The 12,830-nt window shown below is 39.0% G+C and overlaps 1 protein-coding gene across 1 annotated transcript in view; it reads left to right on the top strand.

Moving 5' to 3' along the window:
• Positions 1-12,054, top strand: part of ASAH1 (N-acylsphingosine amidohydrolase 1) — a 29,519-nt gene extending 17,465 nt beyond the window's left edge. The window contains exons 5-14 of the mRNA XM_010354623.2: positions 312-390; positions 3,049-3,123; positions 4,465-4,510; positions 5,271-5,415; positions 5,953-6,007; positions 6,432-6,513; positions 8,151-8,282; positions 8,389-8,512; positions 9,589-9,645; positions 10,854-12,054. Of these exons, the coding sequence (XP_010352925.2) occupies positions 312-390; positions 3,049-3,123; positions 4,465-4,510; positions 5,271-5,415; positions 5,953-6,007; positions 6,432-6,513; positions 8,151-8,282; positions 8,389-8,512; positions 9,589-9,645; positions 10,854-10,943 (885 nt within the window). The 3' untranslated portion in view covers positions 10,944-12,054. The remainder of the gene's footprint in view (positions 1-311; positions 391-3,048; positions 3,124-4,464; positions 4,511-5,270; positions 5,416-5,952; positions 6,008-6,431; positions 6,514-8,150; positions 8,283-8,388; positions 8,513-9,588; positions 9,646-10,853) is intronic.
• Positions 12,055-12,830: the final 776 nt, after the last annotated feature.

The following is a 12,830-nucleotide window of genomic DNA, read 5'->3' as shown; positions in this document are numbered from 1 at the left end:
GCCACCTCGCCCAGCTAGCTTTTTTTGTATTTTTTAGTAGAGACAGGGTTTCACCGTGTTAGCCAGGATGGTCTCGAACTCCTGACCTCGTGATCCGCCCGTCTCGGCCTCCCAAAGTGCTGGGATTACAGGCTTGAGCCACCGTGCCCGGCCAGATTCTTTTTATAACTACATGATGTAAAAATGCTTTAAAAAATAACTCCTATCACTTATTGTGATAGCAGTATCTAGAACAAATTATACGTCAAAGAACTAGATTTCAAAGTATGTTTTTTAGGTTAAATGCTTTTATTAATATATTTGTTTTCCAGCCTGGCCTCCTTGGCAACTTTCCTGGCCCTTTTGAAGAGGAAATGAAGGGTATCGCCGCTGTTACTGATATACCTTTAGGTAAAGTTCACTTAGAAGCTTTTAAAAAAAAAAGTAATTAAACTCTTTTACAAATTTCCATTGAGGTGTGATATACAGCCAAGTGCACAGGTCTTACGTATACAGCTCAGTGAAGCTTCAGAAATGGATACGTGCACGTAGCCATGACTCAGATCAAGATACGGAAGAGCCCAGCACTCCATAGTACTCCACCATGCCCCTTTGCAGAAAATACTGCCTCCTCCAGTAACCACTATTCGGATGCCACTGTAGATTAGTTTTGCCTCTTCGTGAACTTTATATAAGTAGAACTGAATGATAGGAACTCTGGGGTGTGACTCTTCTGCTTTCATTATGGGTAGTGTGCCACTCCATGAACAGGGTATTTGAGTTGTTTTCAGATTTGCGATATTAAGAATAGATGAGTTATAAATATTTTAGTACATTGTTGGGGTCTGTGTGCTCATTTTTCTGGATATATACCTAGGAAGTGAACCGTTGGGTTATAGAGTAATTGGATGTTTAGCCTTGTAGATTCTGCCAAACAGTTTTCCACAGTGATTCCAGCAGTTGACAATCAGCAGAGTGTGATTGATTCAGTTTTCTCCACTTGATAATTCTCCTCTCAAGAGTATCAGTCTTTTCTTTTTCCTTTTTTTCTTTGATAGTGTCAATCTTTACTTGAGCCTTTTTGTTGAGTGTCACAATATCCCATTTTAGTTTTAATTTGCATTTCCTCGATGTCTAATGAGATTTAACACTTTATTGACTTTTTTTTTTTTTTTTTTTTTGGTTTCTTTGTTTCTTTTGGAGAAGGGCTTGTTAAGGTCTTTTGCCCTTTTAAAAATTAGATTGAAGGAATTCTTTACATACTTTGAATATAAGCCCTTTGTCAGATGTATGGATTCTGAATATGTGCTCCCAGTCTGTGACTTTCATTTTTATTCTCTTAGGGTGTCTTTTGATGAACAGACATTTTTAATTTTAGTGAAGTCTAATACCTCAGTCTTCTCTTTTATGAGTAGTGCCTTTTGTATCCATTTAAGAAATCTTGGCCTAGTCCAAAGTCATATATATGCTTATGTATTTTCTTCTAGATATTTAATGTTTACTTTTGACATTTAGGCCTATGATGTATTTTGAATTATTTTTGTATATGCTATATGACTTAAGGGTCAAGGTTCAGGATTTTCTCATATGGTATATCCAGTTAGTTAAACACTGTTAATTCAGAAGGCTGTCCTTTCCTCAGCAAATTGCAGTGGTGTCTTTGATATAAATGTACAATCCATATATATATACACACACAGACACACACACATGTGTATATGTATATACAAACAGGTGATTATATATATGTTGTTTTGTTTGGAGAATTACTGTTAAGTTTCATTTACCTATTTGTCTTCCCTTGTATCAATGCTATTCTACCTCAGTTACTAAAGCTTTATAGTAAGTCTTAAAATTAGGTAGTATAATTCTTCCAACTTTGTTTTTCTCAACATTTATTTAGGTTATTGATTTCTCTGAGCAGTATCTTATTTTCAGGGAGAAGGCCTTGCATGTCATTCATTAAAATTATTCTTAGATATGGATGGTTTGGGAAGCTATTTTTAAAATTTCAGTTTAAGCTTTATGGCATGTAACGAAAAAGATTTTCCCCACGACCCCGAAAGTTTTATCTTTAAGCTACCAAAGCAGTAGTGTCGTTATTTTAAATAGCCAATAGTACCTTCATTTTATAAGAGAGATGATTGAGAATTTGTGAAAATCAGTGGCCAGTTTTGTGTGTTGCTTCTTTAAAAAAATGATTTAAAAGATAGTCAACATACTGGAAATAGCTGCTAGCTGCCTTTATGAAAAGCAAGTCTAATTCCTTTATTATGTAAAGAACTCTAGCAAATCAATACCAAATATTATAAATACCTCATGGATTAAGAAGAATAACATGATGTATAAGTGGTGTAAATTTATATAATTATTATAAATTATTATAAATTTATAATAAAATAAGTAGAATTTCACCAAATTAGAAATTTAATTGAAATAAAGTAAGCATTGGATTTGGGTGAAAAAAATATTGAGCTTAACATGTTAATGTTAAATAGGACAGAAATGAAATGTATTACCTATCTTTGAATTAAATGCTAAACAGCAGTTTTACACATTTTGGGAAAGTATTCAAAAAATAAAATGCCCTAGAATGGGGTGTCTTGGCAGCTCTGTACTAATTTTATTAATAGTTAGTGATTAATAGTTCTTGAATCTCCTTTTTCACCTTAAAAATTTTAGTCACAGTTGAAAAATCTGGGCAAAATACATTTCAAGCAAACAGTCAAGAGCCAGTTGTATTAAATGATCATATTTACGCTCCCAAAAGAAAAATCGAAATGAAGCATGTTGAGAAACATTTTTGACATGATGTTGGAGAACAGTTGCAACTTGCCCAGATGTTCAGCTGGTCCAAAGGCTGCCTCCTGGGTGACTTGTTTCATCTTGAGTCTAGAAAGTCCAGGCTGGGGAAGAAAACCACCGTCCAGCCGGCCGTTCTGGCACAGCCCCACTGGCCAAAACACACACTCACACATTGAAAATACTTAAACTTTTTCTTAAAACAAATTTTTCTCCCATCGTCATGGTTCTGTATATTAATACAAAATTTTCCTTTTTTTTTCATAGGAGAGATTATTTCGTACAATATTTTTTACGAATTTTTTACCATTTGTACTTCAATAGTAGCAGAAGACAGAAAAGGTAATTGTGCACTGAGGGAGGGTGGGCAGTATGAAGCACTATGTAAAGAAGAATCTTCTAAATAAACGGAATTAGAACTTCTAAACTTTGGGCTTGCTACATAAATTCTGTGTGTGTTGCATAGAGCTTTTTATTTCTTGGTAAATTTTTATGAGTGTACTGAAAATTCTCCTTATTTTAAGACTACTATACTGCCTATTAAAGTTGAATTCAAACATGCCAAAAACCTGGAAGAAATGTTTCAAGGCTAGAAACATTGTTCTTTTCCTCATAGTCTACTTACACCCATCTACATGATTTAATAGAAGTGCTCGCAGGAGGTACTTCCTTATCTTCATGTATGTCATGACATCTGTCCTTTTCCTGAGGCCCAGAACACACATTCTGTCATCCTTTCCCAGCCAGGCGACCCAGTGTGTACCAGCCTCCCTTTCTCGTATTTTTCCTAGTGGGTCTCCAGAGTACAAAGCACAGGACAACTTCGCTAACTCACCCTGATCTTCGACCTATACTCTGGGTATACATTTGCCTGTACCTCACCCTTGAGGTGTCCTGCTCTAGGGGATGATGCCTGAAGGGAAACATTGGATGAATCCCAGTAATTGAGGCTCAGATTTCTGTGTCCTGGTAGAACCATGTGATAGTGAAACAAAATATGACCATTGATTCCTTTTCCCATATTCTTATCTTACCTGAAACCTGTGCTTTCAGATTTTGTGGGGTTGTCTGGCAGATTGACAGTGACAACAGTCCCATCTAGTGAAGGCTTAGGATATTAGGATGTTTGTTACTTCTCATTGTTTGAAGAAACAGTTGTGAATATAAATTAATCAAAATTAGAGGCCAGACACGGTGGCTTACACCTGTGATCCTAGCACTTTGGGATGCCAAGGCAGGTGGATCATCTGAGGTCAGGAGTTTGAGACCAGTGTGGCCAACATGGTGAAACCCCATCTCTACTAAAAAAAAAAAAAAAAAAAAAAAAAACGCAAAACCCGGGAGGCGGAGCTTGCAGTGAGCTGAGATCGGGCCACTGCACTCCAGTCCGGGCGACAGAGCGAGACTCCGCCTCAAAAAAAAAAAAAAAAAAAAAAAAAAAAAAAAACTAGCCGGGTATGGTGACATGTGTCTGTAATCCCAACTACGTGGAAGGCTGAGGCACAAGAATTGCTTGAACCTGGGAGGCAAAGGTTGCAGTGAGCTGAGATCGCACCACTGCACTCCAGTCTGGGCAACAGAACGAGACTCTGTCTCAAAAATTTAATTAATCAAAATTAATTGTCCAGCTTTGATTTAGCATCTTAACTGCTATTACACGTCTCTCTGTCTACCTTCAAATAGGTCATCTAATACATGGGAGAAACATGGATTTTGGAGTATTTCTTGGGTAAGTAAAGAACACAGGGTCGGGCATGGTGGCTCACACCTGTAATCCCAGCACTTTGGGAGACTGAGGCCAGTGGATCACGAGATCAGGAGTTTAAGACCAGCCTGGCCAAGATGGTGAAATCTCATCTCTACTAAAAATACAAAAATTAGCCAGGCATGGTGGGGGCCACCTGTAATCCCAGCTACTCGGGAGGCCGAGGCAGAGAATTGCTTAAACCTGTGAGGCAGAGGTTCCAGTAAGCCAAGATCGTGCCACTGAGCTCCAGCTTGGGTTACAGAGCCAGACTTCACCTAAAAAAAAAAAAAAAAAAAAACCACAGGAACTGTTTAATTCTATAAGAAGAGTAGGTTGTATTACACTGATGAAAAGTAAGTTTCAAGTCACACCCAAAATGTGATCATAAGTGAAGATAAATGGATTACTGAGTGTTGAGAAAAGAGGGGTACACTCTTCTATTATATGTGTCCATCTTGACCTTTCTGACAAAATAAGAGTGCTGTAATTAGCATTCTGTGTTTGAATCTGAGGCTCACTATTTATAAGCTGTGTGATACTGGGAGAGTTACCCGACTTCTCTGAACCTCAGTTTTATCATTTGGAAAACAGAATAAAGGTACCATATTGTAAAGGTCTTGTTAGGATTGATCATGGTGACTCGGTAGATAAAGCTCCCAGTGTAGTGTCTGGCCCTCATCATCAATGTTCATCATTATTTTCACTGTGTTTCTTAAATGTCACTGAAACTTGTCTTTTGTAGGTGGAACATAAACAATGATACCTGGGTCATAACTGAGGAACTAAAACCTTTAACGGTGAATTTGGACTTTCAAAGAAACAACAAAACTGTCTTCAAGGCTTCAAGCTTTGCTGGCTATGTGGGCATGTTAACAGGATTCAAACCAGTAAGGACTCTGTTGTTACATAATTATACAGGTAGCTTTTTGTCCTATTACTGTTATGTAAAAGGTGAAATCTAAGAATATGAGGACCTAAAGGGAATATGAAGCCCCATTTCATCCCCTTGTACTTCTTGTCACTTCATAGGTATGAGATCCCGTGGTAGAGACGAGTAGAAAGGAAATGGAGGTTTCTGAGCCTGTTCTAGGATAAAGAGCATGTGGCTGGGTGTCAAGGGCTGGGAGTCACAGTCTAGGATCTGGTCCTGGGTCTGCCACTCACTTAGGCAAGTCAGGCGTTCATTCTCTGCCCTTCAGTTTCCTGTCCAAAAAACGTAGCCAGTGATACCCCACCTACTTATGTCACATACTAGAATCAGAAATGCTTTGAACTTTTTAAAAAGCCTTGCATGGTTTTGATTTATTTATGCCTTCCCCATTACCCAAGCTGGGCCTTTATATCCCACTCTGATGTACAGCGGCGACAGGGCCTTAAAGCGCATGGTTGATGTTTCTGACTTCGTTGCTTTGTCTTTTTCTCAGGGACTGTTCAGTCTTACACTGAATGAACGTTTCAGTGTAAATGGTGGTTATCTGGGTAAGTAGAGCATTCTCAAGTGAAATGGGAATCTCAGAGCTTTTTTATGAGGATGACTGGACTGTGCCTTCTGATTACATAGTCCAACCTCTTCGGGTTCCTAACTGGTTACAAAGTCTAACCTCTTCTGGTTCCCAACTGGTTACATTGTCCACCCTCTTCCGGTTCTTGACTGGTTACAAAGTCCAGTCTCTTCCATTTCCTGACTGGTTATATAGTCCAGCCTCTTCCGGTTCCTGACTGGTTACATAGTCCACCCTCTTCCAGTTCCTGACGGTTACATAGTCCAGCCTCTTCTGGTTCCTGACTGGTTACATAGTCCAGCCTCTTCCGGTTGCTGACTGGTTACACAGTCCAGCCTCTTCCGGTTCCTGATATAGTCTAACCTCTTCCAGTTCCTGACAGTATGTTCGATCTCTTCCAGGTATTCTAGAATGGATTTTGGGAAAGAAAGATGCCATGTGGATAGGGTTTCTCACTAGAACAGTTCTGGAAAATAGCACAAGGTAAAGTGTTTCGTTGCTTTACTATCAAATAAAAATATTTGTTAAGCTCCAGCTTAACAATCCTTTGAGGAGCTATTGCAGAATTTCTTAGGTGAACCTCTGACACTCGTGGAATTATTCATGTTTTCTTTGTGCATATTGTGTGTTTTACAGTAAAGAAATGAATTACTTAAAATTAGCACTAGGGATACTGACATTCTGAAAGGCACCTATGAATATTTTTGGTGTACAGAAAAAAAAATCACCCACACACAAAAGAACAATTGTACAGTAAAATCTTCATTTAAATGGTAGTACAGACCAGACACAGTGGCTTATGCCTGTAATCCTAACACTTTGTGAGGCTGAGACTGGCAGACCACTTGACCCCAGGGGTTTGAGACCAGTCTGAGCAACATGGCGAAATCCTGTCTCTACAAAAAATACAGAAATTAGCCAGGCATGGTGGCACATGCCTGTAGTCCCAGCTACTCAGGAGGCTGAGGTGGGAGGATCACCTGAGCCCAAGGAGGTCGAGACTGCAGTGAACTGGCATCCGTCCACTGCACTTCACCCTGGGTGACAGAGTAAGACTCTATCTCAAAAAAACAAAATAAATAAGTACAAAATGTAGTAAATATTAGCCTGTAAGTTTTATCCTGCTTTGGTATAGAAATCTTACAATAGCAAAACTACCTTTCCTTCATTCAGCCTGCACTGCGTCCAAATAAATGGGCATCAATCCTGTTTCTAATAATTCCCAGGGAATAAGATTTAATGTTAGTAGTGTTCTTTGATAACCCAATTCAATTTTCAATAGTCCTAATTTTCAAGAAGGTTTACTTTCTATTCTCTTAAGTCCCATATACTGTAATATTATTTCCCTTTGTTCTGTTGTTCAGTGAAAGGCATGGACAGTAAGGGTGGAAGATGATCTCTCGAGGCCACTTTGTTTCTCCTTCAGATTAGAGGGACTTCCTAAGATTCCCACTTCCCATCTCAGTGTTCACCATCTCAGGATTGCTTTTCCCAGAGTCATTGCTCACCATCCTTTTTTACAAATCACTTTGCGGCTGGGCGTGGTGGCTCATGCCTGTAATCCCAGCACTTCGGGAGGCAAAGGCAAGAGTATCGCTTGCACCCAGGAGTTCGAGACTAGCCTTGGCAACATAGTGAGACCCCCATCTCTAAAAATAAAAATAAATAAAGAATACGTTCCTTAGATACTTGTTTTCCTTTAGTTTCTACAGAGCTAAACATTTCCATTCTAAGTCATCTAAAAATGTTTCCTACCATCATCCTCAGCAAACTAACACAGGAACTGAAAACCAGACACCGCATGTTCTCACTTATAAGTGGGAGCTGAACAAAGAGAACATGTGAACACAGGGAGGGGAACATCATACACTGGGCCTTTCGGGGGGTGGGGTAAAAGGGGAGGGAGAGCATTAGGACAAATACCTAATGCTTGTAGGGCTTGAAACCTAAATGATGGGTTGATGGGTGCAGCAAACCACCATGGCACATGTATACCTATGTAACAGACCTGCATGTTCAGCACGTGTATCCCAGAACTTAAAAGTAAAATTTAAAAATAAATGAAGTTATTTACTGAAATAAAAAAAGTTTCATTTTTTTTTTTCATTGTTTCTATATAGTTATGAAGAAGCCAAGAATACATTGACCAAGACCAAGATACTGGCCCCAGCCTACTTTATCCTGGGAGGCAACCAGTCTGGGGAGGGTTGTGTGATTACACGAGACAGAAAGGAATCATTGGATGTATATGAGTAAGTAGATTTGTTAAAGCAAAAGAAGTAGAAACAAAAGCATACACTGACATACTTCGAGTTTTAAGGCTGTAGCCTAAGAGGGAATCTCTCTTTTTGTATCTAGACTCGATGCTAAGCAGGGTAGATGGTATGTGGTACAAACAAATTATGACCGTTGGAAAAATCCCTTCTTCCTTGATGATCGCAGAACGCCTGCAAAGATGTGTCTGAACCACACCACCCAAGAGGTACCTTTGCGGGTCATCTTTAGAAAGAAACTGTTGCCATGAAAGATTCTCTTGGTTCTGCCATTTTTCTTTGGCCTTCAAGTAATTTATAAACCTCCTATTATTCATAGTATCTCTGGTCACTCTCCACTGATTTTTTGGGGTTTTTTTTGTTTGTTTGTTTGTTTGTTTTTTTGAGACGGAGTCTCGCTCTGTCGCCCAAACTGGAGTGCAGTGGCCGGATCTTAGCTCACTGTGAGCTCCGCCTTTCAGGTTCACGCCATTCTCCTGCCTCAGCCTCCCGAGTAGCTGGGACTATAGGCGCTCGCCACCTCGCCCGGCTAGTTTTTTGTATTTTTTTAGTAGAGGCGGGGTTTCACCGTGTTAGCCAGGATGGTCTCGATCTCCTGACCTTGTGATCCGCCCGTCTCGGCCTCCCAAAGTGCTGGGATTACAGGCTTGAGCCACCGCACCCAGCCTTTTGTGTTTTTTTTTTTTAACTTAAAGAGCAAAATTGTGCTGTACTTTCCCTTTCTGGTTCTAGTGCGGGATACCACTCTGAAGTTGAATAACAAACAGGCAAGAATTTAAAAAGGGGAATGAGAGAGAGGAAAGTAATCCATAAAAATTGTTACCTGTGTTTCTAACAGTGACTCCCACGGAAAGTCTACTGCGGGGATGGAGGGGAGGTTGATTAAAGACTGTCTTGACCGGGCGCAATGGCTCATGCCTGTAATCCCATCACTTTGGGAGGCCGAGGCGGGTGGATCATGAGGTCAGGAGATTGAGACCATCCTGGCTAACACAGTAAAACCCCGTGTCTACTAAAAATACAAAAAAAATTAGCTGGGCGTGGCGGCAGGCGCCTGTAGTCCCATCTACTCGGGAGGCTGAGGCAGGAGAATGGCGTGAACCCAGGAGGCAGAGTTTGCAGTGAGTCGAGATCGCACCACTGCACTCCAGCCTGGGCGACAGAGTGAGACTCCATCTCAAAAAAAAAAAAAAGAATGTCTTGGTTTCTGGTGACCCATGTGTGTAGATAAGGCTGTTGACTTCGTATTTAACTTACTGAACAAAACTTTTTGTATGTGTTTTAGAATATCTCATTTGAAACCATGTATGATGTCCTGTCAACAAAACCTGTCCTCAACAAGGTATTTTAAATATTGTATGTATATTTGCCTTAAGGGAAAGAATTTGGCCCGGTGTTTTATCTTTCTCTGTTATCTTTGATCAGTTTGAACACAGAAGTTATGTTCACCTTAGGGCTGATTTTTTAAAAAATGTTTTTGTGTGGCTAAAACTGTATTTTGGAATACAACAAAGAAAATGATCACTGAGGCTAGATAGGTCAGAGTATTGTTTATAGCTTTATTTACATGGCAACTTAATTAAGTCTAGCATTTTACTCTTATCGGTATCTATTAAAAATCTCACACTATATAACTAAGCAAATTCTGAAGTCCATTTTCAGACAGAGCTCTGTGTCTTGGTGGGTTAGGGTTTCCCTTAAACTTTACTACATCTGTTTATCTTTTCCCTACACTATAGATTTAAAAAAAATGCTAAAAGTTTCCTAATCATCCCACCACTTGCTAACAGTCGTTCCCTGAATGTTCTGAATATGCCCCCTTAATTATGCCATTTGTTCCTTCTTTTTTTTGGTCCTTTTCCACAGCTCTCCCTAACGTAAACATGCCACCTTTACCCTTGCCAGGAGAAATCTCTCCTTGTCTTTAGCGTCCAGGTCATCCTGGCTCTCGCAAGAAGCCTGCCTTCAGTTCATGGGCCCTGCCATACTTGGCGTTTTGCCTACAGCATCTTTGAGCAAGTCACCATCTCGTGACTGTAGTTTGTGTGAACCATGAGTTTGGGTGTGTGCCTTGTAATCTGGGTGCCTGCAGTTTCCCCCACTGTATTGGAAATGCTTTAAGGATAGGGATAGCCAAAGCTCCACGGTTTTTACTCCATAGGACACCCGGAGGCCTCCCGGACTGCCAGCTGTGCGTCGAGGAAGGTTAAGGCATTGGGGGTGAAGCAATGTGCTGTCAGGAGTAAGCTCCTGTAAGGAGCTGGAGATCATTTCCTGAGTCTTTTTATATTCACTAACTGAAACAGTGATCCTGTTGAAGTTGGTTGCTTTAATTATTTGATAAGACTCTATAATGATTAGCTAATTTTACATTATACTATATGAATATAAATATATACATTATATAACATGCGTTGCATATATTAACATTATATTATTTAATATTAAATAACTTCCTAAAGCAAATTCTGCAAGTATAGAAATGCTAATATGTATCAGAACATCTCTGAATTGAAAACGTCCTTAAAGTAAAAATAACTTTTCTTTCAGCTGACCGTGTTCACAACCTTGATAGATGTTACCAAAGATCAATTTGAAACTTACATACGGGACTGCCCTGACCCTTGTATAGGTTGGTGAGCACACGTCTGGTCTACAGAACGCGGCCTCTGAAACATGAAGACACCACCTCCGTGTGACCGAATACTGCAGCTGTCTGACCCTCCAAAGACTAAGACTCGGGGCAGGTTCTCTTTGAGTCACAAGCTTGTCTTCCTGCAGCTGTTGACAATTGACAGACTTTTTTTTTTTTTTTTGCCCTATCAGTTGATTTTTTATCTTATTTACAGTAAGATTTTTATCTTATTTACAGATAACTTCTTTAGGGGAAGTAAAACAATCATCTAGAATTCATTGAGTTTTGTTTCACTTTGACATTGGGGGATCTGGCGGGCAGTCGAACCATGGTGAGCTCCACCTCCGTGGAATAAATGGAGATTCAGCGTGGGTATTGAATCCAGCACATCTGTGTGAGTAACAGAACAGTAAACACTCCACATTCTTCAGTTTTTCAGTTTCACCTACATATTTGTATGTTTTTCTGTATAACAGCCTTTTCCTTCCGGTTCTAACTACTGTTAAAATTAATATACCATTACCTTTGCTGTTAGTGACAGCAGTATAATTTTATTACATACGATTAGAGGGATGAGACAGACATTCACCTGTATGTTACTTTTAATGGGCAAAAAGTGGGCCTTTGACTCTAAATAGCACTTTTAGGGGTTCAAGAAGTAATCAGTATGCAAGGCAGTCTTTTATACAATAATTGAAGTTTTCCCTTTTTCATAATTCCTCTACCTCCCAGTAACCCTAAGGAAGTTGCTAACTTAAAAAACCGCATCCCAGTTTCTGTGAATTTAGTAAATAAACAAAGACGTGGAAAATAGGAAGTGAACCCATTATTTTAAATTCTCATAAGTAGCATTCATGTAATAAACAGGTTTTTAGTTTGTTCTTCAGATTGACATGTCGTTTGAAAGAAATGTTAGTAGTTACTAAAATTATGTTACTCTGTTTTTCAGAAATCAAACTATTTATGAAAAGTACTAATAGAACTTGTTAACCTTTCTAACCTTCATGATTAACTGTGAAATGTATGCCATTTGTGCAAGCCCATATGTCCATTTCATTTTGTATAATCACAGTTGTGTTCCTGACACTCAATAAACAGTCATTGGAAAGGGTGCCAGTCAGCAGTCATGAACGCTGATTGGGTGTGTACATCTGTGTTGGTTTGAAGGTGGGGGTTATTATCGAGAAATACAAGCTGAACATCGTATCTGAATTAAATAACAAGGGTTATGTAAGTGGGTTATTAAATATGACTAAACGGTCACAATCTTACTCTTACATGACTAATACCACCTCTTAACCAGATACTATCAACCCAATTTGCAGGCCTTTAAAGGTAGTTTTTCCCCCAGATAGGAGGTGCTTCCACAAAACTTTAGTGATTCCAAGATTACTTTAGTAAAGCGAGAGGAATTATAAGAGGATTTACATTAAAATAGGATTCGATTAATGAAAAAAAAAGTTTACTCAGATTTTCTACCTCTTATACAAATAAAGTCAGGTAAACTTGTTGTGTTTTTTTATTAATGTAGTCATCTTTGATATGCCTGATAATAAAGAGGTGAGATGCTAATTTCAGACCAATTTCTCAGGAGTAAATCACAGTTTACAAGAAATAACAGGTGTTAAGATTTTAAGAAGTAATTGTTTAGTGGTAAAGCAGTTTTAAAATAGGATGTACAGGATAAACCTAGTTATATAACACTTTATACATGTACTTATGCATAACTAGATACAGATCTAGAATATCAAAAGATGACTGGGAGGATATCCAAAATGCCGACCGTAGTTCCCATTGGATAATACTAAGTGCTATTTTAATTTGGAGAGGACAAAACTTAGTAGCCATTGGACATTAATGAGACTACTTTTAGAAATACTATAAAAAAAAAA

Source organism: Rhinopithecus roxellana, chromosome 9 (assembly GCF_007565055.1).
Source record: "Rhinopithecus roxellana isolate Shanxi Qingling chromosome 9, ASM756505v1, whole genome shotgun sequence".
Taxonomy (NCBI): Eukaryota; Metazoa; Chordata; class Mammalia; order Primates; family Cercopithecidae; genus Rhinopithecus; species Rhinopithecus roxellana.
This window is presented reverse-complemented; position numbering and strand designations above follow the sequence as displayed.